The sequence below is a fragment of the Poromitra crassiceps genome (genome assembly GCF_964638095.1).
Source record: "Poromitra crassiceps genome assembly, chromosome: 7".
Taxonomy (NCBI): Eukaryota; Metazoa; Chordata; class Actinopteri; order Beryciformes; family Melamphaidae; genus Poromitra; species Poromitra crassiceps.
The window spans coordinates 43,558,879-43,585,058 of NC_139628.1; the positions used below are offsets into that span (position 1 = coordinate 43,558,879).

Here is a 26,180-nt window from a genome sequence, read left to right on the forward strand (position 1 = left end):
GCACTTCTCCAATGAGCGGACTGTGCATAATTTTACGCTTAAAAGGCGTGGTTATAATGGTTGAGGCTGCGTGTAGCGCCGATACCAAGATATCAAGTGCGCTGGTCCACGCCCACTGTGCCAGGCGCTCGGCGTAGAAACTAGGCCGATGCAACGATAGGGGCCACAGTCTCAAAGCTGTCAAAAGTGCAGCACCATTTGTTTAACAGACGTCGACAGATAACACTGACACATGACTTTTGCCTCATTGCCCACAACAGTTTGCGTTAGAGACGCACGATGATATCAGCACATCATCGGTATCAGTCGATAAAGGCTTTAAAAAATGAATATCGGCATAGGTTGAGGTGATAAACGCTGGGGTAGCTGGCTGGGGGCGTGGTCAGGGTGGGGTAAATCCCCCGTTCTCCCAATTCAGCACAGGTAGCATTTAGCTGCTAGCCTAGCCCAGCCCAGGCAGACACAATCGGGGATTTAAACCCCCGCATTAAACGCACATCTGAACAGACGTCTATGTACCTGCTCTAGAATCCCCAATCCTGTAGTGTAGAGCCGCAGAACTGTCCTTTGGTGAGTCAGCGCATTGAGATATACGTTTTTTTTTACCCCATCCGCACGCCAGCCGTGTAACATTTTGTGGGCGTTCTCTGGACTGTCTCTATCAGCCCAAAACAAACATTTCTGCTGATATGACAGGGCGATAAAATTATGCTTTAATTATGCGCAAATGCTCGATGCTCGACTAAAGACTGACTAAATGGTCAGGGTTTAGGGTTAGTTAAGTTAAGCTGAAGTAGTTTTCTTATTTTGCCCAGTGAATGTGTACATTTTGAAAAGCATTGTTGTATTTACAGTATGTCTGCATCTGCCAGTGGACCATCACAATAAGAGTAGGCATACTGTGTTAATTAATTCCGCTACATAACATGAGAGTCATTCAGAGTCTTTCACTCTACTATTAATAGCATAAAAAACAACTTTCAGAGGCACACTGTTCTCCTCACAAACATATTCTTCTCATTATCTGCTAATAGAGTAAGTATAACTTGTTTGCCTGTGTTTATCACAAACTGGTTCCCACATTCACATTTTTCTTATCTTTTTTTTCTTCTGAATAATCTCTTGTATTTTTAGATGTAGTATTTACACAGTCCAGTGGGGGAATAGGGGAGACACAGATTTGATCCCAGGCCTGCGGGTGAACACATGGTTCCAAAGGGAGGCGATCCAATCACTATTACTGGGAATCCCATTTTGGCATAGTAGCATTACTGTATGAAGCAACATGGAATGCTTGTGTAAAAATAGCTTACTCTCAAGAAAGCCGTGTTACGCAGCAGGGGATCCTCTCTCCTGTCAGGTTGTTTGTAATGTTGTCATGGAAACAATGAGAGAGACTGGCCTCTGAACCGATATCTGTGGATATGAACATAAAGTGTTCAAGGAGCCTTCAGTCGTATTGCGTGGGTTCTGATGTTAACACTTCCGCTGGTCACGGTGCGAAATACAAAAGAATGTCAGAAGAAGGGAGTTGTTTTTGTAGCGGACATTGCAGGGGGTAAAACAAAGAACGTAGCCTACTACTTTGAGCTCGGTACACAGCAAGCAAGCGGAGTATCCACTGTTAGCCAGGTCAGATAACGTTATTGTTGACAATGACGAGCACTTTCTTGTAAAACATACCTGGACTCCAACAAAGAAAGCTTCAGATGGTTTTCTCTCCTCCGAGCGCAGCGCGAGCCACTTATGTCTATAAGACCCGCGGACATTAACGTAATTCCCTGGAATGCAAGAATTAATGAGCCAGTTACATGGCGTGGCATTCTTAGACATTGCCGTTTGCTTTTATTTGGTATGTTACATACAATTGGCAAAATTATTAGTTAATTCAGAGTTAGATGATATTGGAGCAGCCGGCCTTTTTCTCTTTCTTAGCCGGAAGTCGTCACACGACCACACAACCGGGTCAAATGGGCGTGGCTACATAAGGTGAATACAAAACAGATTTAAATGAAAAATAGACACTCAAAAGTTTGATTATGATGTTGAAGCCAACTCCATGACGCTGCTTTTATTCCAAACTTCACAAGCCCAACAAGAGGTTTGTGACAAAGACAAAATGACACTGAAAATTAATATTACATTCAGGGATGCGATGCAGCCTTTTTCACTATCTCAGTGTCTTTTGGACCTCAGCTTCCATTCATTTCTAACGGGTGGACGACGGTTTTCCTGCTGTTTTTCCCATTCCCACTTACTTCTTGTCTAATCACCCCCCCTACACAGCCCAGCGTCTGCTTTAACACACTAACCTGTTGTGCTGTCAGTTCCCGTCGGTGCTGTTCAAGGGGCGCGTGACGCTGTGCGAGGCGCTGTGCTACGAGGTGCTGAAGTGCTGCGTCTCCAAGCTGGCCTTGCTGCGGGCCGAGGCCTCCGCACTGCTCTACCTGCTCATGAGGAACAACTACGAGTACACCAAGAGGAAGACCTTCCTGCGGACGCACCTGCAGGTACGGCCCTGTGTGTGAGTGTGTGTGTGTGTGTGTGTGTGTGAGAGAGAAGGGGGGAGGAGGGGGGGGGGCGTAGCGTTCCCACATATATTTTGTGCAAGAATAGAAATTATCTGGTCATTGGTGGCCTAAAGGTTAGAGGAGCGAGCTTGTGACTGAAAGGTCATCGGTTCAATCCCTGGACCGGCAGGATAAATCTGGGTGGGGAAAGTGAATTTCAACCTCTTCTATCTGCCAAAACATTTCCTCTATCTCGACTTAACTTGTTCTGACCAGCCCACTGCCACTGACGTCCCTGGGGTCCTAGCACCAGTGCCTACATTTAGAGAGAGAGAAAGGAGGGGGGGACAAATAATGAGTAACAGATCCCAAAATGAACAACTGATACCACCCCACGAAGGAATAGTCCAAAATACGGGTCCAGCCCTAGTTGTAACAGTAATTAACCTTGATCTGTGTCTCAAACTATCTATGATGTGTTGGGTCCTTGAATCTGAGGGAATTGCGCGTGGAAAGTCCTTGAAAGGTCCTTGAATTTGATGTTGATGAAGGTGTGGGAACCCAGGAACGAGTCATCCCTCTAATCTAGCCTCGCCTTCCTTCCTTTCAGTTTCTGCTCGTAAACTGCACGACAAACGATAGCACGGCAGTCACGCTGGACATGCTTGGTGGTCCATAAGCATTTCTCACACTCACCCTGACATTGACCCTTGACCTCCAGCCTTTTTGTCCACACACACCGTCATCAGAGTCCTTCCTTCTGCTCTGATAAGGCGACCTTAGAACAAGGAGGCGGTGTTTAAACACGCACGGCCCACTGAGTTCCTGGCCCCCATTAATACATTACCAGAAGTCCCTCCAGCTTTCTGTCAGCTCCGTCAATACACATGTACGAGTTATATGATTACAAGCTTCCCCTCTATCCAGATTCTCATTACGCCTCACAGCTCCTTTTGGGGTGTTGTGTTAACAACCTCGGGGTTTTCCCCCCTACACAGCTTCTTCTCTCATCCATTTCCTCTCTCTCTCTCTGTCCAGATCATCATTGCAGTAAGCCAGCTGATCTCCGACGTGGCACTGACCGGCAGTTCGCGCTTCCAGGAATCCCTCTCCATCATCAACAACTTCGCCAATAGCGATAAGGCCATGAAGGTACAGAGGAATGGCTTGGTTTTGTTGGCACTATGTAAAAAACAAACAAACAAAAAAACAAGACTGGATCATAAAAACAAAGAAGTCCTGCCAAGCACCGCACTGACTCACATGTTATCACCAAATTTGATTAAGAAGTTAGTTATCAATTCAAAATTCAAAAATCAACAATAGAAAATCGCCATTGTTTTCTTGTCATATGACTATATATCAATATATACATGAATATAAACAGCAAGTCTTTTCATGTCATGTGAGTGAAAAGAGGTGGAACACTCATTTCCTTTCTTGAAATCCTTTATTTGGTTTTTTTGCATTCCATGGACATAAACATATATACATGAATAAAATATTTACAAAGGTAAAATGAGAACTATACACTTAAGCAACTAGAACCGCCAGTGGGCTTAGAGCAATTTGAGTCTGTTAATTATGAGTTTGTAATTTCATACAGTGTTCTGCCTATAGACCCTTTTCACGGAGGCCATTTTGTGTCAAAAAAGCAGAATAAACACAGGTGCAAAACACTAATGAGGGTTTCCAAATTCCAATCATGGAAGTTTGAAACCCTCAATAGTGTTTTGCTTGCACCTGTGTTTACCCTGCCTTTTCGACACAAAATGGCCCCCGTGAGAAGGGTCTATTGTCTTGACTCTTGATGTTGAAGTGGTATTTTTAAAGTATAGCATTGCCGTCAGCAAATACTTCTGCTTCCCTGCAATACAATAGGGGAATGTCATTAAAGCAAATAGTACGATTGATTTCATATTCTGGCTAGAATCAAACCACAAACCCTACAGTGGTGAAGTTCCTTGTATACTAACTGAGGACCAGGACAGCATACATCCCCTTTAGAAGGAATGTGCCTTATTTAGTTTCATTCATAGCAAGTGAAATGAATGAGCAGGCAGCTGATTTCACCTCTGCATCTTCAGGCTTCAGGCTCTCTGAAAATTATCAGTTCAATAATCCTTCATAATGCAAGTGGTAACCAGTGTTGGGGGGTAACACATTACTCAGTAACGTGTTACTGTAATCATATTACTTTTTTCCTGTAATGAGTAGTAGTGCAACGCATTGTGATTCCTAAATTCATTAATTGCATTACACTAAATCAAACAAGGATGTCATTACTCAATTACAATTATCTGCAGGAATGGAATCTGGAATCAAGCCTGCCTTTTCATGCACATCGCTTGTGCAACACAACATCTGACATCTTGGTGCTAGAATGGATGAGCTGGAGGGACAGGTAGGAGTGATGATTGGTTAGGTTTGGCATGAGGAGTGACGATTGGTTAAGGTTCAGGTCAACCAGAGGCAGAGTCGTCCCTCCATCCATTCTAGCACCAAGATGTCAGCTGGAGATGTTCACGGGAGATGGCAGAAAGGGCAGAGCAGTTTACAACAACTACAACTTTTGAGGGGTGCAGATATGCACATTACTTCCAATTTGTTGTAGGAAAGGACCGGAATGTGACAGTAAAATGCAAACTGTGCCCAAGCCAGAAACGTCATCCACCGCTGTGATTGAACATCAAATCTCTCCAAGCACCTGCAAAGATGACATGCTAACACAAAGCTAGTAGCGAAAGAGCCACAGACAGACCCAAACTGAGTCATCCCCAGGCAAGTAGGCAAAGCCTGATTTACAACACGTAACTTCAAAAGCGGAGATAAACAGGCTTGTTGCTTCGTACACAGTAGGATTTCCTCTGGGTAGAGGCAATTAACTGGCAATTACTTGACAATGCATCTCAGGCGATGTTGAGTAGTAGCACAAAAGTAATGTAACAAATAACTTTTTTTAAAGTAACGGGTAATGTGTAATACATTACTTTTGTGAGTAACAACCCCCAACACTGGTCGTAACACACCAAGCAAAGAGGATAACGCCCAGAAACAGCAGAATACCTGTCTGTGAGCCAACACCTAGTGTGTGTTTAGCCTTTCTGTCTGTTCAGTGCAGCTCTGGAGATGTAAACCATCCTCCCCTCCTATCTGATGTGGTTTGGTTAAACTGTGAATATGACATGAGTAACAATGATTAATTACATCTTATTCCCTTGGATGCATTAATGGTTTAAAGTAGGGTTTGGCTGATGTTGGTTCTTCAACCGCAGATAACTGCAGCTGATAATACATTTTGTGCTGATATTCAGCATCTTTCTACTCCACATTTCCATGCCAAAGTATTCGGTGTTTCACCCCAAATTGTGGTGTCTGGGTAGTATAGAGCTAAAAGCACTCGCCTACCACTGTGGTGGAGACCCGGGTTCAATTCCCGGTAACGGTGCTTCTGGCTTGGTTAAACGTTCCTACAGACACAATTGGCCATGTCTGCGTGTGGTTATAGCCAGTGGGGTATGAGACCTGGTCGCTGCACTAGTGCCTCCTCTGGTCGGTCGGGATGCCTCTTCGGGGGGAGGGGAGCTGGGGGGAATAGCGGGATCCTCCCACTCGCTACGTCCTGCTGGTGAAACTCCTCGCCGTCACGTGAAAAGAAGCGGCTTGTGACTGCACATGTATCAGAGGAAGCATGTGCTAGAACGGCGCACTGTCTTATAGTGTGCGGGAAATGTTAAAACACTTGCTGAAGGTCTGATGACCAAAACATCTGTTATTGTCACACTCAGGTGTGTAGAGACTTCATTCACTTCAACTTGATATATAAAGGAAAATGTTTCCCCCGAATTGAATGTTAGGGAGGGTGAAAAGCCTTTGAAACAGCATTTAGACTATGTAATTGTAAATCTCCACTGAAACCCAAGCTATTCATAATTGTAATTCATGCATTAATAAATCAATCAATCGTGGAATTCAGTCAAAATGAATTGGGGGTTCACACAGACAACCAGTGGAGTGTTGATCAATTCTAAAGTGTGTATTTGTGTAATGAATTTGTGCATTTTTTCGGTGTGCGCCCATGTCCTGCAGTCCACGGCGTTCCCCTCAGAGGTGAAGGGTTTGACCAAGCGGATCCGCACGGTGCTGATGGCCACGGCCCAGATGAGGGAGCACGAGAGGGACCCGGAGATGCTCCTGGACCTCCAGTACAGCCTGGCCCGCTCCTACGCCAGCACCCCCGAGCTGAGGCGCACCTGGCTAGACAGCATGGCCCGCGCTCACCTCAAGAACGGAGACCTGTCTGAGGTATCAGCTGTCTGCCTGGCTGTCTGTTCATCTATCTGTCTCTCTGTCTTCATGCTTTCCTGTTTGTTTGTCCGTCTGTCCATCTGTGTGTTGGTCTGTTTTACTGTTATATGTCTGCAAAATGAACAAAGAACATGGCAAGAAATGTACCTTGTATTAAACTTCTATTTAATGAGAGAAAGTTAAGTGTGTCTAATAACACACGTTGGACCGCCCAAACTTCTTGAGCCATCTTCACATAAAATGGCTCCTCTCCTCTCCTCTCCTCTCCTCTCCTCTCCTCTCCTCTCCTCTCCTCTCCTCTCCTCTCCTCTCCTCTCCTCTCCTCTCCTCTCTCCAGCCTTAAACTCTGAGTCTGCGCCGCTCTGTTTAAACCCGTAACACAAGGTCAAGTGTTTCAGGGAAACTTTCTATTTGTGGTTTTTAGGCCGACTTGCACGCACTGCCTACTACCATCAGCAGCGAGGAGCGAAAGCTTTAGTTTTCCTGAACACATCACGACATGTCACACGTGCAGAAGCAGTTTGTTTTGTCGTTGATGAACTGAGCGCGGAGTCAACTGAGCGTAAACATTGGAACCGCTGCCGCTGTTGTCTCGGCGGGAGAGAGCGAGAGGCACATGTGCTAAAATGCAGTTGTTAGAGGCGGAGTCACGGGAAGAGGAGGAAACAGGCTTTGGGAATAGGTTCCTGGATTTGCATTGGCAAACATTTGACTTGATAAGGGGACATCAGGGAAACGTTACTTACTCCCTTTATCTCTTATCCTTTGTTTTATCTTTGTAAACTTTATTGTGCCGTTTTTCCATATTCCAGTCACTTCACACGTCAGACAATAGACAATTTCATACAGTAAAAAAAGAAAAAGTAAGGAGGTAAAAAGACCACAACATTTTTTATCTAACTGCATTGTCTTCTTCCAGTTATTTATTTCTGGGTTCTGAGGATACCGTCTTCTTCCAATTCTTGGTCATTTGAGAACATATTTCTTGTTTGATCATCTGTTCCCAGTCTGCTGCTGTTGCAGTCAATACAATAAGTGTATCTGCTCACCCTCAGCTAGCTAGATCTTTTCTCTGAAGCAGCCTACTTTTTTCCTCATACAGTTCTTCTGATCAACTTTTAAATGTTTTTAAAAAGGTACGGAAGAAGCGAGTGAAAGTCCTCTAATGATTTTATTTGCTTTATTTATTTCTCTTAAATGCAGGTATTTGTACAGTTGATTATTAGTAGTATATAATTCAGAGATAGTTTCAAATCCAGTCAATTCAAATCCAGTTCCCCTTTACAGTACATTTGACCAGAACTTTCTATCCCTTTTTTTTTTAGCACAATCTATAAAACTGTTTGATTTGGTTTCAATTCTGTGTCCCAGACAATTAACCACAGGACAAATGATCTCAGGTTCTTCAATGTCCATAGATTTCATTCATTTCAATCTCTCTATCTATATCTTTACTTTTCTTCATCCATACCAGTAGGGGTTTCACTTGTGCAGCATCGTAATAATTGACCTCGTCGGGAACGGCAAGTCCGCGCTCTGACTTTTCTATTGTTTTAAAAAGATGTAGTTTTACTCGTTTTTTCCCATCCAATATAAACATTCTAAATCCCAATTTAAATATTTGGAGGGGATGTCACTCTGAGTGAATGATGTTAGAACTGGAAGAGTTCAACTATTCCAACGGTTGTGTTGGCGTTAGGAACGGAGAGGCACAAGTGATAAATTGCAGATGTTGGAGGTGGAGTAGTGGGAACTGGATGACCCAGGATGTCTATAGGGATTCATGTTCCAGGTTCCATGCAGCACAGAATTTGCATTGGCAAGTTGATAAGAGGTGATAAGGGACCCACAAACATTCAGAGAAGGGTTACACCCTCCTCCCTCCTACTCTACTCTACACCCACATAAGAATACAAAAAATCGTTGTGCTTGCACTGCAAGAAACACTTTCATTATTTTAACACTTTGTCCAAAAAATGTGTAGTTCACACGATGAAGCAATTTGATAAAAGAGGGAGTGATATATCGCTTACTGGTACCGATGTGCTGCGGTCGTAGGATCAAGTATGTTAATTGCCACCATGGTCTGGGTGAATACTCTTTTCTGATTGCCAGGCTGGTGTGCGTTATAACCGTTTAACCCACACGTAGTTGGTTAAGTTTAATCACTGTTCTAAATTAATCCGCTACCACATTTCAACCTGTAGCCCTGGTGAGTCAGCCAGCCAACTAGAGATCATGATTTCCCAAAACTGACAGATAAAAACACACAAAATTGCCTTGCTTCCTCAATCTTATTGTAACTATATCTGCTGGGGGGGGGGATGTTTCCCATAGACATATTTAGCTACTACGGCCACTAAATTCACATTTATCGGTATGTGTTTAATCTAGTAGCATCATGTCACCTAACCCTACCTAACTCCTAGCCTGGTAAACCAGCCGGTCACGTTTCATTTCGTTCTTAAATTAAATGTGAAATTCACGTGACCGGCTGGTTTACCGTTCTACCTAGTCTCTCCCCAAACTCAAATATTACGTTGAATCTCTGCACCCCGCCTACTGTAGCTCTGCAGCATGCAGTAACGTAGTGCATCAGCATAAGAACTCTTATGGGTCTGGCATTGAGACTACAGGCTACCTAACTCCCGCTCCAGAGAACACATCACACCCATCCTCCAACACCTTCACTGGCTTCCAATACAGCACCGAATCCATTTCAAAATCCTCCTCATCACTTACAAAGCTCTCAATAATCTCGCCCCCTCATACCTGACAGATCTCCTCCATCGCCACTCCCCCACTCGCCACCTCCGATCTGCGATGCCAACCTTCTCACCCCCATCACCAAGACCAAGTACCGCACCTTGAGGGACAGAGCCTTTGCCATTGCTGCCCCAACCCTCTGGAACTCCCTGCCCCCTAACATCCGATACTTAGAAAAGCGCTATATAAGTCCTATATATTATTATTTTATTATTTTTATTATTATTATTGTTATTAACCGGCTTGGTTGTAAAAGGAACTAGTATGATTCTTTGTCATGACATCATTTCAACAACAATCATTTTTATTGTGGCCCTCCGGCAATAAAAGCATCAGTTCCCTGTTGCTAAGCAATAAAGCTCCTTACTTCCTTTATTGAATTTAAATGTAAACAAGATGGAGGGATACTGTTTCGGTTACAAGTTTGTTTATTGCGGCTGTAAACCGTCATGGAGCACATCCCTTATGGCACCTGGTTGGAAACGAATATATAACACTGCAATGCATGTATTGCACACCAAAGTGCTGATTCTACTCTTGATTTTTTTTTTTTTTTTTACGTCAGATCTCACTGCCTAGGCAGACAAGAATCAATAGGCTACATTCACACAATGTCATATCTTATACTAACACTATGCCTCCCATACATACATTTAGTCTGATGCCCTCTCACATTTAACAATGGGTTGCAAGTCATGAGTTTTTAATCCTAGAGCTGCTCACATGTTAAGATTCTGTTCGGACTGAGAATCATGCAGCATTAAAAGACTCCAGCAGGATTTTACACATGCACACACACACACACACACACACACACACACACACACAGCAAACCACACATTCACAGCAGAGCAGAGAGAGAAATAAAAAGAGAGATCAACTCTCGTTCTCTCCACAGCTCCATCAGTTTCTCCTCCGGATAAACGGTCCAACAGAACTGGGTCTTGAGCTTTCCCGCAGGCATCGGCGTGTTGACTACTCTGTCTGTCTGTAGAGCCTCATCGCCTGTCACTCACTACAGGTGTCCATGTCAGCCAAAGGCAGTGTTTCTTATATAGTCTATTCCTCTATAAGTTTTTAGCTCTTTTTGCAACTGCTGCGCCTGTTGCTTAATGCACTTTTTATACCCTTTAAAAAAAAAAAAAAAAATTAAGTTTTGTTGTGGTGATGCTTTTAAATGTCCATGTTATTCTCTTCTTCTATTCTTTTATTTTCCTGTCAACCATTTTATGTGAAGCACTTTGAATTGCCTCTGTGTATGAAATGTGCTATACAAATAAACTTGACTTGACTTGACCTATTGGCGGTTGACAGTTAGAAATTGCTTCGTTGACGATCACACACGTGACTAAAGACTAAAGACAGCGGCTCAAATGACATGAGGGTGAGGAAAGACAAATTCGTTGTGTGTGTGTGTGTGTGTGTGTGTGTGTGTGTGTGTGTGTGTGTAAACATGGAAGAGAGTGAGAGACTAAAAAAGAGAGTATCGCTGTAGCCTACTGTAAATTTTTACTTTTTTTGCGCAGTCAACTGGTAATGGAGACGCAAATCAGCACAGCATTGTTTGAGTCTGCGCAGCCAAAAGTCCCTCTCTAACAGTGTCTCCATCAACGTATTTTGATGGAAACGGCACAATTAAAAAAAAACATTTTTACGCTCGCTTGAGGTGGGTTTTGCCTTTTTCGAAAAACGGTGAATGCACAAAATGAGAGATGGAAACACCTTTTTCGAATAAGTTCTGACATAGTGAACATTTAACTCTCATGACTAATCAGCTGGACCCTGTGTTGTGCACAGCTGGCAGCTTGTCTGGTCAGCTGCAATGCGGCCCAAACGGCCTGATAATCTTGCAGCAGATTAGGGCTGGGTCGGTTTGAAAATTTTAAAACCGGTTCGATATTGCCGTCTAAACCGGATCGAACCGGTATACCGATTTTTTTTTGTAATAAAAAAAAAAAAAAAAATTAAGCAGGGCTCCCGAGTGTGGCCCATAACTGTCTGTAGTGCAACTTCAGTCCACCTGATAGCGATAATACACCTCTAAGCTGGTATTGTCAACCAGCAATGATACTGAATAAAAAGAAGCAGGACACCTGTGTAACAAACACACCCTGTATTTATTTCTCATAACTATTCAGCTTAACTTTTCTTCAAACATCAACATAATAAACAAAATAAGACTTTTGCATACTAGTGCAACTTGAGAAGAGGCTAATACGAACAGTAGTGCAATCAGAATGGACTGGCAAAAAAAAAAAAAAAATTTTTTTTTTTTTTTTAGGTTTTTTCGGTTCGCACGTGATCAAACCGGTTTGGGCTCGTACACCGAACCGAACCGGTAAAACCGGAAATCGACAATGCCTACAGCAGATCAAAGGTTCTGGATCCTAAAGGGTTACACCCAAAGGCTTTCACTCCATCCCTAAAATGCCTTTTGCACGCCCACATCTGCTTTGTGCGACTCGTTTCCCAAGATATCGCTCAGAATCTAAGATAACAGTAAACACGCAGGCTCGTTTGTTACTTCTGATTTGATCGGGGGCTTCACGTTCCCACGCCTGGTGGAGAGTTCTTCTCTTTTGACTTTGGGGCTCACCAAAAGTATCGCTGTCTTATGTTCAAATTAGTAGCCTCTTCTTGAGGAGTGACTGTCTCCCCGTAGAATGGATTTTTCAGAACTGATTCTTTTCTTCTTAGTCACGCAGCAACGGGTCAAAGCAAGCCCCCGAGCCGCCTCTTTATCTACAGTATTAAGACATGGGCGGCTTTAGCTCAGGAGGTAGAGCGGGTCGGCCAATGACGCAAGGGTTGGCGGTTCGATCCCCACTCCCTCCCAGCTGCTGTCGTTGTGTCCTTGGGCAAGACACCTAACCCTCCTTGCTCCCGATGGTGTGTAGGCACCCTGCATGGCAGCCTGCCGTCATCGTTGTATGAATGGGTGAATGTAGACTACCTACTGATTGTAAAGCGCTTTGGATAAAAGCGCTATATAAATGCAGGCCATTTACCATTTACATGAGTCACAGAGCACAGAGCATGCTGACACATAGCCTAGGTAAACCCAGCCCCCACGTGACCTGCCCTCTCAGTTCCCAGTCACTAGTCCTAGTGACTGGGAGCAGGTCTGAGAGCAGGTCACGTGGGGGATGGGTTTACCCAGGCTAGCTGACACGCACCACATACCCCCAGTCCCATGTGGCCTCAGCAGGGATTCAACAAGCTACTGATTATTTTTGCAACATTCTCTGTACTTAGTGACAAGACAGTGAACACACAAAGAGAAAAGTGAGAAGTAAGTTGTGCAGGTGAATTCTAAAGGGCTGATAAAGAACATTTCACCTAAACGAGCAAACTCACCAAAATCAACAAACGAATATTCAATTAAATGATGATATCTCTCAACACGTCATTTACAACGAGGGGAATTCAGCTGTGGGAATGAAAAAACTGCTTACTTATCGCCTGACAGCTTCTAAACCTACTTTGTGGCTTCGCTGGTGCTAAATTGCCAGTCACTGGGTTTATTAGGTTAGGAGACAGTGGCCCCTATTCTCCCACAGGCCTTCGGCGCTAAAACGGGCCTTCGGCGCTAAAAAACGTGCCTTGCGCCTGCCTCGGGAAGATATCAATATGGCTTTAAGCTGCCAAATGCGCTTTAGGCCGAATGGGCGTGGCGCACTCCCTGAATGGGCGAGAATGGGCGTTTCGGCGTTAAATATCGGCGTAATGATATCTTCCCACCTGGCGTAAATTTAGCGCTTTGAGCTTTTGAAAACCAGGCCTATTCAGTGCGCTGGTTGCGTGGAGCGCTCCCCTCTGGCTCCCCTCTGTCACCCTTCTCTGTGTCACTCTCTCCCTCTCTCCTCAGTCTGACAGGCACAATACGACTCTCTCTCTCTGACTCCCTCGCTCAGACAGACACAACACACTTCCCATAGGAAAAATAAGTTGTAAGTTCACTGCCTGGCATCCCAGCATGCATTGTGGTACTCCATTTCGCTACTAAATAGCAACCAAATGAGCCGAAATATATGGTTACATGCTCCCAAAATAATGTGTAATGGTAACACAACCTGCAATTGTAGAACATTTCAATATTGGACCAAATAAAACATCGAAATGAAAACACCACCCTATGTGAAACATATATGTCCTCCTGGGCCTATATATACCCCTTGTCGATTTAACGTCATTTAGATAAGTGACAGCGGAACGCGCTTCTACTGTCATCTGCTATACTGTGATGTCCGCTCCAATAACTTTGCCCTACTTCACATTTAGTTTTACAATAAAAACACATTTATGCAATGACTTTACATAATGTAGGGTATATTCATGTGCATCATCCTTCCTGCAGCAGGCGAGAGAAAATGATATCTTTCTGGACAAACTTTCACCAATCTAATAGGCTATATTTTTCTAGCTGATGCATTTAGAACATTCTTTTCACTTTGATCTTGCTATAGTGTAGGGTATGTACATGCTTGCAGTATTTAAACTGCAGTTAGATTGGTTTGAGAAGCATAATAATATGGAATAATAGCCTATATATGGAGACAGACAGACTGGATGAAGGGGGGGGGGGGGCAGAGCGCTTGGCTTTGCCTGGTTTTACCGGATTTGTCCAGGAATTGGAGCTTAAAAGGCAAGCATGTGACTCTTTACTGCAATTCTCCAATGAGCGGACTATGCATAATTTTACGCTTAAAAGGCGTGGTTATAATGGTTGAGGCTGAGTGTAGCGCCGATACCAAGATAGCGAGTGCGGTCCACACCCACTTACTGCGCTAGGCGGCCTAGCGCTAGGCCTTAAACGCAGTTTCTACGCCGATTGCAACGATAGGGCCCAGTAGGTGCAGCCAGGGCCGTAGCCAGGGATTTCGGGCCCCATGAAAGGATATCACATCGGGCCCACGGATGCCGCCATCCGAAGGGCGGCGGCGGAAAATTTTGGCCATTTGGGGCCCCTGTCAGTCAAGGGCCCTTGGAATCGTCCACACTCCCCCCCCCCCCTGGCTACGGCCCTGGGTGCAGCCGCACCAGGTAACTGAGCATACTCCTTTGTGAGTCATAGCAAATGTAGTTAATACGACAATAACGATGGGTAACAGTTAACCAGAATTAGATAAACATTCTACATTCAACATGTCAATTCTAATAATATGCATCTCTGTGAAGTGTCTCTGCAACACCAGCTGCACAAGATCTTACATTTATGAGACAATGCAGACAAACTGTCAGTGTTATTTACATGTGGGGTGAAATGTGGAGAACGTGCGGTGCAGTTCATCAACTCCAATGCCATCTTTGTCTCTTATTTCCGCATCACTTCCTGCTGCAGTGTTCACTGACTCTGCTGCCTGGTCTTTGTTCTTGTCTCCACAGGCGGCCATGTGCTACATCCATGTGGCTGCACTGGTTGCAGAATACCTACACAGGAAAAGTAAGACCCTGCATATATCCCCCCCAACACACACACACACACACACACACAGGAATTAAGAGCAGTGACTCTCAACCTTTTTCATATCAAGGACCCCTAGTCCACATTAGACCCATGGACCCCCCATTTGATTGTGTTACCTTCTTAATGTTGATGTTTAAAACCCATTGATACCTGATGCAGCATTTGCGTGTACTGTATATCCCTCATTTGTGTGTGTATCCCTTTAAGACGGTTCGCGGTCTTAGTTCAAGGGAAACACACACAAATGCTGCATCAGGTATCAATGGGTTAACAATTCATCACGTGGCTGGGAACTCCCTCAAGGATCTCTGGTAGTCCCCCGGACCCCACTTTGATAAACACTGAGTTAGACAATGCGTGTTGGTTCAATACATACACCGTTTGGTTGAAATGATATATAAATATTTGCTCATGTCAAACAGCCACCTCAAAGTCAGAGCATATAATGTATTATATTACATACTTACAGTATAACAGTATGAGAGAGACAGAGAACCAAGAAACACACATTGTCTGAAAGGGGGCCAGTATATTCTCTGACTGTTGTTAGATAGAGAATGCAAACACGACACAGACCGATGCACGGGACCGGCACACAGGGTCCGAACAAAAAAACAAAGCCTCACAAGGCTCTCTATTGTTTTCATTTGTTTATTTTTCCACGATTTCCCTGATCACTTCTGTCTGATGCAAAGCTCCCTGTTAAATAATCCATTAAACAAATGTGAGGCTGTTTATTTGATAGAAAGTGAACAGACAAGCTGGTGTGATGTGCAACAGTTGGTTGATAGTCAAAGCTTATCACAGAAATTTGCTTGCAGCGCACACCAAGCACACACTGCTTTTCATAATGGCGTTGTTTGTCAGAGAGCTTGAGACTTCTAGCAAAAACCACATAGACTAATATTTCGCTATGTAATGCACATGTCCTACAAGTCATCGCCAACACTAACAAATAAATGAATGTGATATAGTGTCTTGTTATGAGGCAGACACAGATGTTGGACTAAGACCAATTCCCATCTAATTAGTTTTTTTCATTAATTTTAATTGTTTTTATGAGCCAGCCACTGACACTTTGCAGTTTGCACCTCTTGCATATGTATAATAATATAATACCCCCCCCCCCCCCCCAGCTCACAGTAATTAACACTTTACTATGGTATTGATAATGAAAAAACACTCTGTACTCTTGTTATTTAAACTTTTTTGTGTCTTGTTTCATCAGAGCTTTTCCCCAACGGGCTGGCAGCTTTTAAGAGGATTACCTTCAACATCGACGAGGAAGCCGCCATGAAGGAAGACACCGGCATGCAGGACGTCTACTACACTGAGGTGAGACAGTGTGGCTGGAGTCTGAGCAGGACTTGTTTTCTAGCTAAACATGCAAGTATAGGCTAGTAAGGCTACACTAAATGTAGGATTTTCGTTAAAAAGAGATGTTCCTTTGCTGCCTCCATTTTAGGAGGTCTTGGTCGAACACCTCGAGGTGTGTGTGGAGGCGCTGTGGAAGGCCGAACGCTATGAACTCATCACGCACATCGCCAAGCTCATCATCCCCGTCTACGAGAAACGCCACGAGTTCGAGGTACCGCAGCAACGTGCTCAATGAATCAAATCTATTTAAGGACCGTGGTTTATGGAATAAATTCCTTGTTGTAAACACTGCTGTGGGAAGTTTACCTTTTCCATTCATCTATAACCTTGTGCGGCACTTGGCTTCCAAGTCTAAGCTCTACATTGTGTGTGTGTGCTGCTGTGTGATTTTATTTTTGATTTTTTTTATATATATATTTTATTTTTGATTTTTTTATAGAACAATATACGAACAAGACAAATAGGCTCAGACACAGGAAAAGAAAGAGGGAAAAAACTTACATACATCATTGGCATTCAACAATACAATGTAGTGCTATCAGCTGCATAAGGTGCTTATGTGCTTATAAGAGATATCGTGTACCTGGGATCCCGCCTAAGGGGTCCATGGGATACCAGCCGGGCGAGCCATCCATCATCCCCAACCTCAGTCACTTATCAATGAATGAATGAATGAATGAATTGTTTATTTTCCGTCATAGGTTATAATGAACCACAAACAAAATGTAACAATGTGTGTGATTATACAGCAAGAGAACATCATCATACATTATCATTCTTAACGTCGTCAAAGTAGGCCAAAAACGGGTCCCAGATATTTGGGAACCTTTTACTTTAAGCGCGTTGGTTCTCAGGGACCTGAGTCTCTCCATCTGTAGAACAGATCAGCCACACCCGAAAAGAAGGCGAAGAGGACTTCCATTCCTTCAGAATAAGTCTTTTGGCGACAGCTGTCCCCAGCGTCAGAGATTGTTGCACAGCCGTAGGGAAGGCCAGAGAGGACTCAGTGCTGTGTGAATTGTTTTAGTAAAATAGTTAAATCGTTACCATGTTTTCATTTTGAAAGAGTAGAATTACCGTAAATAAATGAGACCATCACTGAGAAGATGGGCAGCCTGTACACACAGGAAATCTAATGGATCACTTTACAGCACAACGGCTACGTCATTATGCACAACCTGTACGCACACGAAAACATCCTCATCATTATGCACACTTAATTCACACACACCAACCCTCCCCACAACACAGCTAAGTCAAAACCTGCTGGTTAGAAAGTTCTTGCCAGAGTGAAAGGTCCCTGTCTGTTTATGCCTTTTCAAGACTGTAAACATACTCAATTATCAGCATCCGCGCGCTGCTTCTAGCTGCCCCCCCCCCCCCCCTGCCTCTGATGTCATTAGAGAAATGCATGATGAGCGTATAAACGAACGTTATACACATCTGCCAAGTGACACATTTCCATTCACAATGTAACATCATTATTTAAAGTCGAGCTGAACCCAAAAATGACTTTTCTTTTCTTTTAGTTCAAATACCTGGGTATGCAGTGCACCTATTTAATAATGTATGCAAACAAAATCACAACAATCTAATTTCTTTAGTTTTTCACACTTTTTCACATTAAAAGTTCATTTTTCAAGATTTCATTGATAACAGTAATGTACAGTTTGCTGACGTCACCTAGTACTATCAAATTTCTACCCCATTTCAACCAATCATATCCGACATGCAGCTGTCAATCAAATCTTCATTTCAGGATCATTTTCTCTTCCAAATGAAGTTGAAAATGGCGCCTAGTGCCTGTCATCTGGCAGAATTCCTATCCCATAAACTAACTACTAACTTGGCCAATTGTTAGAAACATGAACAAAAAACAAAAACTATAATCTCTAAGAATGCAAAGAAATGTAACTGGCTCGTTAAAACGCGCATTCCAGGGATATCGTATCGTTACAGCAGCGATAATGGCGCGTGCATCCGAGAGCTTGGTTGTCAGGGGTTGCACTTCGGAGATTCCAGGCCGACGTGCTGCACTCTCCGCTCGGCAACACGAAGGCAGCTGGCTGCCTGCGGGTCGCTGAGCTCCACTCCTCCCGTCAAAAGGCTCTTCCCGAGGGGAGCGCCACAACACACTGAATCCCACTCGATTTGGAGGCGGAACACGCCAGGATTGGCCAAAGCCCAATCCAGTCCCCAGAATTGTCAAATAAAATCATCGACATGATACTATGACCGCCTCTCAACCTGTCATCTTAGACAAACTATGTTTTCAGTCTGAAACGGACTCATTATGCACGTGACGAACAGGTTCAGTTCGACTTTAACATGCTGCCTGGGGGACGATTCATAGACAAGTTATTTTGTTTAATTTTAGGGTACTTTGTTGGAACGTGGCATAACTTTTAAATGTCGATACTTATGCATGCACGCACTCACCAGCCCCTCCAATTGCACACACACACACACACATGTACACACATACACAAAATACACAAACTGTTGTCCCCTCTAATATAAGTCATATGTCTTATCTCTGCAGAAACTGAGCCGTTTGTACGACACGCTGCACAGAGCCTACAATAAGATCATGGAGGTGATGCAGTCAGGCCGCAGGCTGCTGGGAACCTACTTCAGGGTGGCTTTCTATGGACAGGTTAGGTCAACATGCACACTGAATACTGAGGAAACTGTTATTTCAGTAAAGCCATAGTTCAGAGAGTACATTCTGTTCTTAGATGGCCGAGGCGTCTATAAGAGGGCCTCTGTCTGTCTGTATATCTTCTCTGTAATCCTTCCCTGCTGACATTATAAATTGGACGGCTCATTGCCAATAAAGCCTGAACCTGCGGCAACAACATAGAGGATCGACCAAGCCCAAGCCCCCAAGTCCAGTAGTGGACTGCTCTACCCATTTAGTTACGCTGTGTCAATAACAACAGGAAATGCCTGTACAGAGAAGAGCGCTGGCGTCCGCCTCTCCCGTGGTTTGCTTAGATCACACAAGTCTTCCCATGAGTCTCGGTCATGTGTTTGGGCTTCCAATGCGGTTCATTATCTTGACCAGTTTCACCCCTTTTGAAAGAGGGGAGATGAGGCTATGGCAGACTATGAACTGAGTCTTCTGCCTCACAGCCCCACACAGACGCTGTGTGTGTGTGTGTGTGTGTGTGTGTGTGTGTGTGTGTGTGTGCGTGTGTGCGTGTGTGTGCGTGTGCGTGTGTGTGTGAAAGAGAGGAAAACAGCCGGAGTCCTGAGACATATTACATTAAATTGGCAGTTTGCCACCGGGTTGGGTTGGGTTCGGCATTAATGCATATTTTGGCGGGGCGGACTGGCTCTCTTTAACGGGTTGGGTTGGTGCGGCCGTGCAGGTCTTAAAAAACCCTGACCCGCGCATCACTAGTGTACAGCTACAGCGTTTCACCGTTTAGAATACTGCTCACCCAGCTTGACCCGTGCATCACTAGTGTACAGCTACAGTGTTTCACCGTTTAGAATACTGCTCACCCAGCTTGACCCGTGCATCACTAGTGTACAGCTACAGTGTTTCACCGTTTAGAATACTGCTCACCCAGCTTGACCCATGCATCACTAGTGTACAGCTACAGTGTTTCACCGTTTAGAATACTGCTCACCCAGCTTGACCCGTGCATCACTAGTGTACAGCTACAGTGTTTCACCGTTTAGAATACTGCTCACCCAGCTTGACCCGTGCATCACTAGTGTACAGCTACAGTGTTTCACCATTTAGAATACTGCTCACTCAGCTTGACCCGTGCATCACTAGTCAAGTCAAGTCAAGTCAAGTTTATTTGTATAGCACATTTCATACACAGAGGCAATTCAAAGTGCTTCACATAAAATGGTTGACAGTAAAAGAAGAGAATAAAATGGACATTTAAAAGCATCACAACAAAACTTTAAAAAAGAGTATAAAAAGTGCATTAAGCAACAGGCGCAGCAGTTGCAAAAAGAGCTAAAAACTTATAGAGGACTCATTGGGTTTGCATAATAGAATACTTCACTTTATCTATATTGAGTCCCCCGACATCATGACTATATAAGAAACATGACTACACACAAAACTCAGGTCTGGGTACGGTGTCCTCTTTTCCTCTATACTGCAGTTTGGATGCCAAGCATACCCCCGCTTGTACCTTGCGTCATCTGTTGCCCGTCGACAATCAGGCCGATTTTTTCCTCTAAACCTTGCTTAAAACGAGTACGGCTTTAGTAAGCTCCCCTTACGCGTGCGTCCCTCCTGACGCATCACCTCACCCTCTTGTAAGTGTATCCGTATTACGGCAATAGTGAGTTTTATATATATCTCACGCGAGTGTACCCCCTGGTCCGCCGCTCCACCCTCAAAAGACAAAAGATTTGGCTCAGGCAGTGGCTATATCCATAACCATCCCCCAGACCTGCAGCGCAACACTCAGGTCTGGGTACGGTGTCCCCTTGTCTAGTGTACAGCTACAGTGTTTCACCGTTTAGAATACTCACCCAGCTTGTGCGCCGATCAGCACATCTCTGTCCGCCATGACGGCAGCCCGAGCACGAGAGGTCATAGAGCACACAGGCTTAAATCTGCACTGAAAATATTTTGCTGATTGGTCCAGTAGTAAAAAAAAATGCTGCATTATATATATTTATATGTATTTATATAAATATATATATTATTATTATTATATTGTTATTATATATATATATTTATATATGCATTATACACAGGAATTGCATAGTAAACACCCTGCTGCCCTATACAGTGGATAGTAGTAGTGAAATCTAGTATTGAGTTTGTAATTCCACCTGCTTTCAATGCAGCTTTCCTGCCAGTATCTTGACAGTTGACACAGACAGAATAGGTCTGATCACTCCACCAGTGTAATGAAAATGTCATTTAAAGTTGATTTGCACCGCTGTTTGTTTGCAGGAGAAGGGTTTTCATATTTGTGTCAGAGTGAACATGCGTCTTTTGCACAGGGCTTCTTCGAGGAGGAGGATGGGAAGGAGTACATCTACAAGGAGCCCAAACTCACCGGCCTGTCGGAGATCTCTCAGCGGCTGCTGACCCTCTACGGGGAGAAGTTCGGTCCGGAGAACGTCAAGATAATTCAGGACTCTAACAAGGTGCGACAAATAGAGAGGAAGGAAAGGGTGTGAGACATTGGGAATCAACTGCACTGGTATGGATTTTCTGACCTCACATAGTGGTTTGCAGCTTGCTATTTCAGCTCAGATGCGGTCAGAAATGAAAACAAATCATTTGGCATTGCAGCCCCACTCTTCTATTTACTATTTATTGAAAAAATATAATTTGTCCAAGACAATTTGAGAGTGGTTTCACTGCAGGGGTTTCTCGCTTTGCTGGTTGTGGAAACCTCAATCTTCTGGTCTGTTGAAAACATGAGGGGAGTTCCACTGAGGGAACAAGGGCAGTTACAGTAGCAGCCAAACAAAAGAGGCAAGAGGTTTTGTCACTACATACAAAGAAATGAAGAAGGTTTAACTGGTTGATTTTGGATGGCGTATTCATTGCTGTCATTATTTCTTGGCAAAGCGCTTTGAGAGTACGAGCGAATCGAGGCTTATCTGATTTGAAACTCACCCAACTTAAACCCCTGACACTCTGAGCTGATGGTCGGCCGTCGGTCAAAGTCGGGCACAGGGGCTGACACTAGTCGACCTTGTCGCCGGCTTTTCCGCGAATCAGTGCGCGAGAAGAGAGGGTACGCACAAAATCTTCTTCTCATTTTGCAGCTTCATCTCATCTGATCATTCCAATACACAAATATTATGACAACGTGGTCTTTGGGAAAGCCTCTTCAGCCTGTCGCTGTATGATTTCACCCATTTAGTGCTGTTCCTCCTTATTTTTCACCTCCGCCTCTTCCTTTCTTCTTCCACAAGCAAACAACCAAAGGCTGACGACACCAGTGCATTTGCAACTTTGTATCAGACAGAGAGTGGTGTGAAAATGGTAAACCGTTGCTTAGTTTCATGTATGTATCTGCAGTCCCGGGGTCTCACGCAGGTGCAGAACATACGTGCTAGTTGACTGTCGGCTGTTAGTCTTTGCGGTGTGTTCAAGTGCAACTTTTTGGTGCCGACACAGGCGATGTGAGGCAACGCAACAGTCGGCCTTCATTGCCGCTAGTTCTTTAACGTTGGTTTGGTGTGTCTGCTTTGACCTCTCCTGCCTGTGTCTGACGTGTAGTGTTTGCATCGATGTTTTATTACCCTTGGCTGTTTGCCCACAGGTGAACCCCAAAGACCTGGACCCCAAGTTTGCCTATGTCCAGGTGACCTTCGTCAAGCCGTACTTCGAGGAGAAGGAGGCGCCGGAGAAGAAGACGGACTTCGAGAAGTGCCACAACATCAACCGCTTCGTGTTCGAGACGCCGTACACGCTGACCGGCAAGAAGCACGGCGGGGTCGAGGAGCAGTGCAAGAGGAGGAGCGTGCTCATAAGTACATAGGACACACACACACACACACACACACACAGGTGATATTCAGCAGATGTTACCTATAAAAGAAGACCACTCCCTTTTGTGCAAACCTGTAGCATAATCTTTGCACAATCAGTTCTCATGCGGAGGGAGGGGACTCTGACAGAAGTCACAGTATTCAGAACAAAAAGGGAAGCACGCACATCTCCGTAAAAATTTGCAGGTGCTGGACTCAAAAATACACACCATAGAAAGAAGAGGAAGTCCGCACACTGTTGACGCTCCAGCGACCACAATTTTATTTAAGGCTCACACAACGTTTCGACCCCTTCGGGTACCTGATGAAGACCCGAAGGGGCGAAACGTTGTGTGAGCCTTAAATAAAATTGTGGTCGCTGGAGCGTCAACAGTGTGCGGACTTCCTCTTCTTTCTAAGAAGTCACAGTATCTCATCTCATCTCGGAAATATTAATCATTCATTCTCATGGAGATACACCTCAAACTGTTCATCTCATCCATTTGAAACCATAAGTAGTCTTTGCTATGCCAACCTCCAGCTTTTCTCAGCGGGCTGGGTTTCATCCCCGACTTCCTGTTGAAAACAGCTGATTGCTGTGGCAGGTGGCATAAATGATTAATTGACAATGAATGCTATCTGCTTTTTTCTGCTTTTTTTACCACCACAAGGGTGCAATTTGACTTTCACGACAGAGAAAAAGGAAAGCCAAGCAAGCAGGCAAAACATCCAGTATATGAGAATTACACCCAAAAAGACAATACAACATTGAAATTCATTACGAGTTTGCTTGGTTGATTAACTTGTTGAGCAGGTCTAAAGACAGGTGTAAAAACCACAATTTTCTTTCTTTTTTTAATCTCAAAAGCATTTTTTTTTTTACGGATTAATTGATCGTTAACGTGACTGATCGGTCGATAAGGAAATAGTTTAATATTTGCATCCCTAATCTCTCCCTTATCTCATAACTGCTTTGAAGAGGGCCCTCAAGCAATACTCTCTCATCAACTCCAACACAGGCTCATCTCTCCATACCTACAGTTACCACTAGGGCCCTGCAACAACACTGGGTATCTCTGCCATACACACTACAGCGAAGAGCAAAACAACAGATGCTAATCTAAGTTTTGTAGTATTGTGTTGCAGTCAAGGTTTTGTTACACAGTGCGTCACTGTGGTCAAATGATGTGGTCACTGCTTGCATGTTTTACCTGTTGCGTCAGTTGCTGTTTCAGAGGAATCAACTTTTGAAAAGGTAAATTGTGTCACTGCTACAGCCAGCAGTTTCCACAGTACAGGTCCTTGAAATCCTTCAAAGTTTGTGAATTTGAAATAAAGAAACCAATCAAGGCCTTGAAAGTGTTTGAAAACATAAATAGACATGGGTCATTGAAAGTGTTTGAATTTATATATTTTGTGCAAGAATAGAAATTTGTATAGATTATTTTTTTTACTTAACGTTAGTAAATAGGTTTAACACAGCATAGTTGAGAAGTGTTCACACATTCAAGCCTCTCTCTCTCTTTTTAATTGTTGTCTGTGAGCTCGTGTAAAGTCTGCTAGTTCTCATTATAAGAATTCTCAGTGTTGTAACAGTAAATAACCTTGATCCGTGTCTCAATATGCCACGTTGGGTCCTTGAATTTGAGTGCCTGGAAAGTCCTTGCATTTGATGTTTAAAAAGAGGTGGGAACCCTCTCGTGTCACTCCTACAGCAGTTTGTAGTTTCATACGTTGTTGATGAGTGAGTAATCAGCAGATCATTTCTTGAGCTACTTAAAACGTAAAAAGCAGCAGCAGCTACTGAAATACAGACCTCCGACTGAACTGAGCGTCGGTGTCTCTCCCTCCCCCTCAGCGACCCACACCTTCCCCTATGTGAAGAAGCGTGTGGAGGTGATGAGGGAGATGCAGTGCGAGCTGAAGCCGGTGGACGTGGCCATCGACGAGATGCAGGCGCGGACGGCCGAGCTCACCAAGCTCTGCTCCAGCCAGGGGGTGGACATGATCCAGCTACAGCTCAAGCTGCAGGGCTGTGTCTCTGTGCAGGTAACGGTTACGCTGCACGCAAATGTACATTCAGATCGACGATTTTTAGATCATCGCTAAACCAAATCTAAACTATTCAATCAAAGTCTCCCTGCCTACCAACACGAGGGTCGCAGGTTCGAGCCTCCGTCTTACCTCCGGCTTGGTTTGGGCATCCATACAGGCACAATTGGCTGTGTCTGTGGATAGGAAGGCATATTATGGGTATGTTTCCTGGTCGCTGCACTAGTGCCTCCGCTGGTCGGTCGAGGCACCTGTGTGTGTGTGTGGGGGGGGGGGGGGGGGTTTGTTGGGGAACTGGGGTCAATTTGGGGACAATTGTGCTTGGAAATCCGGATCCCGAGTGTGAAGGCACCTTTAATCGAGCACAGCACACAGGTCACGTTACATGCCATGAGAATGCAACTATGAGCTGGTGTTGTCTGCTTGTGCCCTTTTCAGAGCATAAGAATACGCGACTCCATCCGGCTTGTTGTTGTTGTTACTACAGGTGAATGCAGGTCCCATGGCCTATGCCAGGGCATTCCTGGTCGACAGTAAATCCAACCAGTCTGGCAACAAGAAAGCTAAAGACCTTAAGGAGATTTTCAGGTACCCATCATAAAAACACACTCATTGTTTGTCTCATTGTTTGACTTGGTTGCTCACTTGAAGGATTTATCACCGCTTGCCATATTATACGTATACTGTGAGTCATGACTGTATTGTGCACGGGGGTTGTGTGCACACATTCTGTGTTTGCTTTCGTGCATATAGCTATCACTTTGTGTTTTGACAAGTCAAATCAAGCTTATCATGTGACTTATTTAATTGCAGGCGTTTCGTTCAGGCGTGCAGCTTGGCTCTGGACATCAACGAGCGCATCATCAAAGAGGACCAGTTTGAGTACCATGAGGGCTTGAAGGCCAACTTCAAAGACATGGTGAAGGAGCTGTCTGACATCATCCATGAGGAGGTAACTTGCTCCATGCAAACTAACCAAGTAGAAACATGTTGAAAAGATGGAAATCAGGAAATTGGAATCACTGTGAAACGCAACAGCGGTTTCTCATGTTGGGGAAAAAAACGTTCGGTCCAATAAGTGTAGATGGGGAGTGACGATTAGCCAGTCAACGCCAAATAAACAGCGCAAAGGGCGGGACTAATGCCGTTGTCAAGTTGTTGTCAAGGACCTAATAACAATGGCAACCACTATAGACGAGATAGACACTGCAATTTAGGCTGTTCTAAAT

The 26,180-nt window shown here is 44.2% G+C and overlaps 1 protein-coding gene across 3 annotated transcripts in view; it reads left to right on the plus strand.

Moving 5' to 3' along the window:
- dock11 (dedicator of cytokinesis 11) overlaps positions 1-26,180 on the plus strand; it is a 74,313-nt gene that overhangs the window by 42,583 nt on the left and 5,550 nt on the right. For all 3 annotated transcript variants that reach the window (XM_083639771.1, XM_083639772.1, XM_083639770.1), the window contains 12 exons: positions 2,328-2,510; positions 3,549-3,662; positions 6,600-6,815; positions 14,970-15,027; positions 16,280-16,386; positions 16,517-16,639; positions 18,971-19,084; positions 21,415-21,561; positions 22,692-22,902; positions 24,758-24,948; positions 25,439-25,539; positions 25,765-25,903. In XM_083639771.1, the coding sequence (XP_083495897.1) occupies positions 2,328-2,510; positions 3,549-3,662; positions 6,600-6,815; positions 14,970-15,027; positions 16,280-16,386; positions 16,517-16,639; positions 18,971-19,084; positions 21,415-21,561; positions 22,692-22,902; positions 24,758-24,948; positions 25,439-25,539; positions 25,765-25,903 (1,704 nt within the window). The remainder of the gene's footprint in view (positions 1-2,327; positions 2,511-3,548; positions 3,663-6,599; positions 6,816-14,969; positions 15,028-16,279; positions 16,387-16,516; positions 16,640-18,970; positions 19,085-21,414; positions 21,562-22,691; positions 22,903-24,757; positions 24,949-25,438; positions 25,540-25,764; positions 25,904-26,180) is intronic.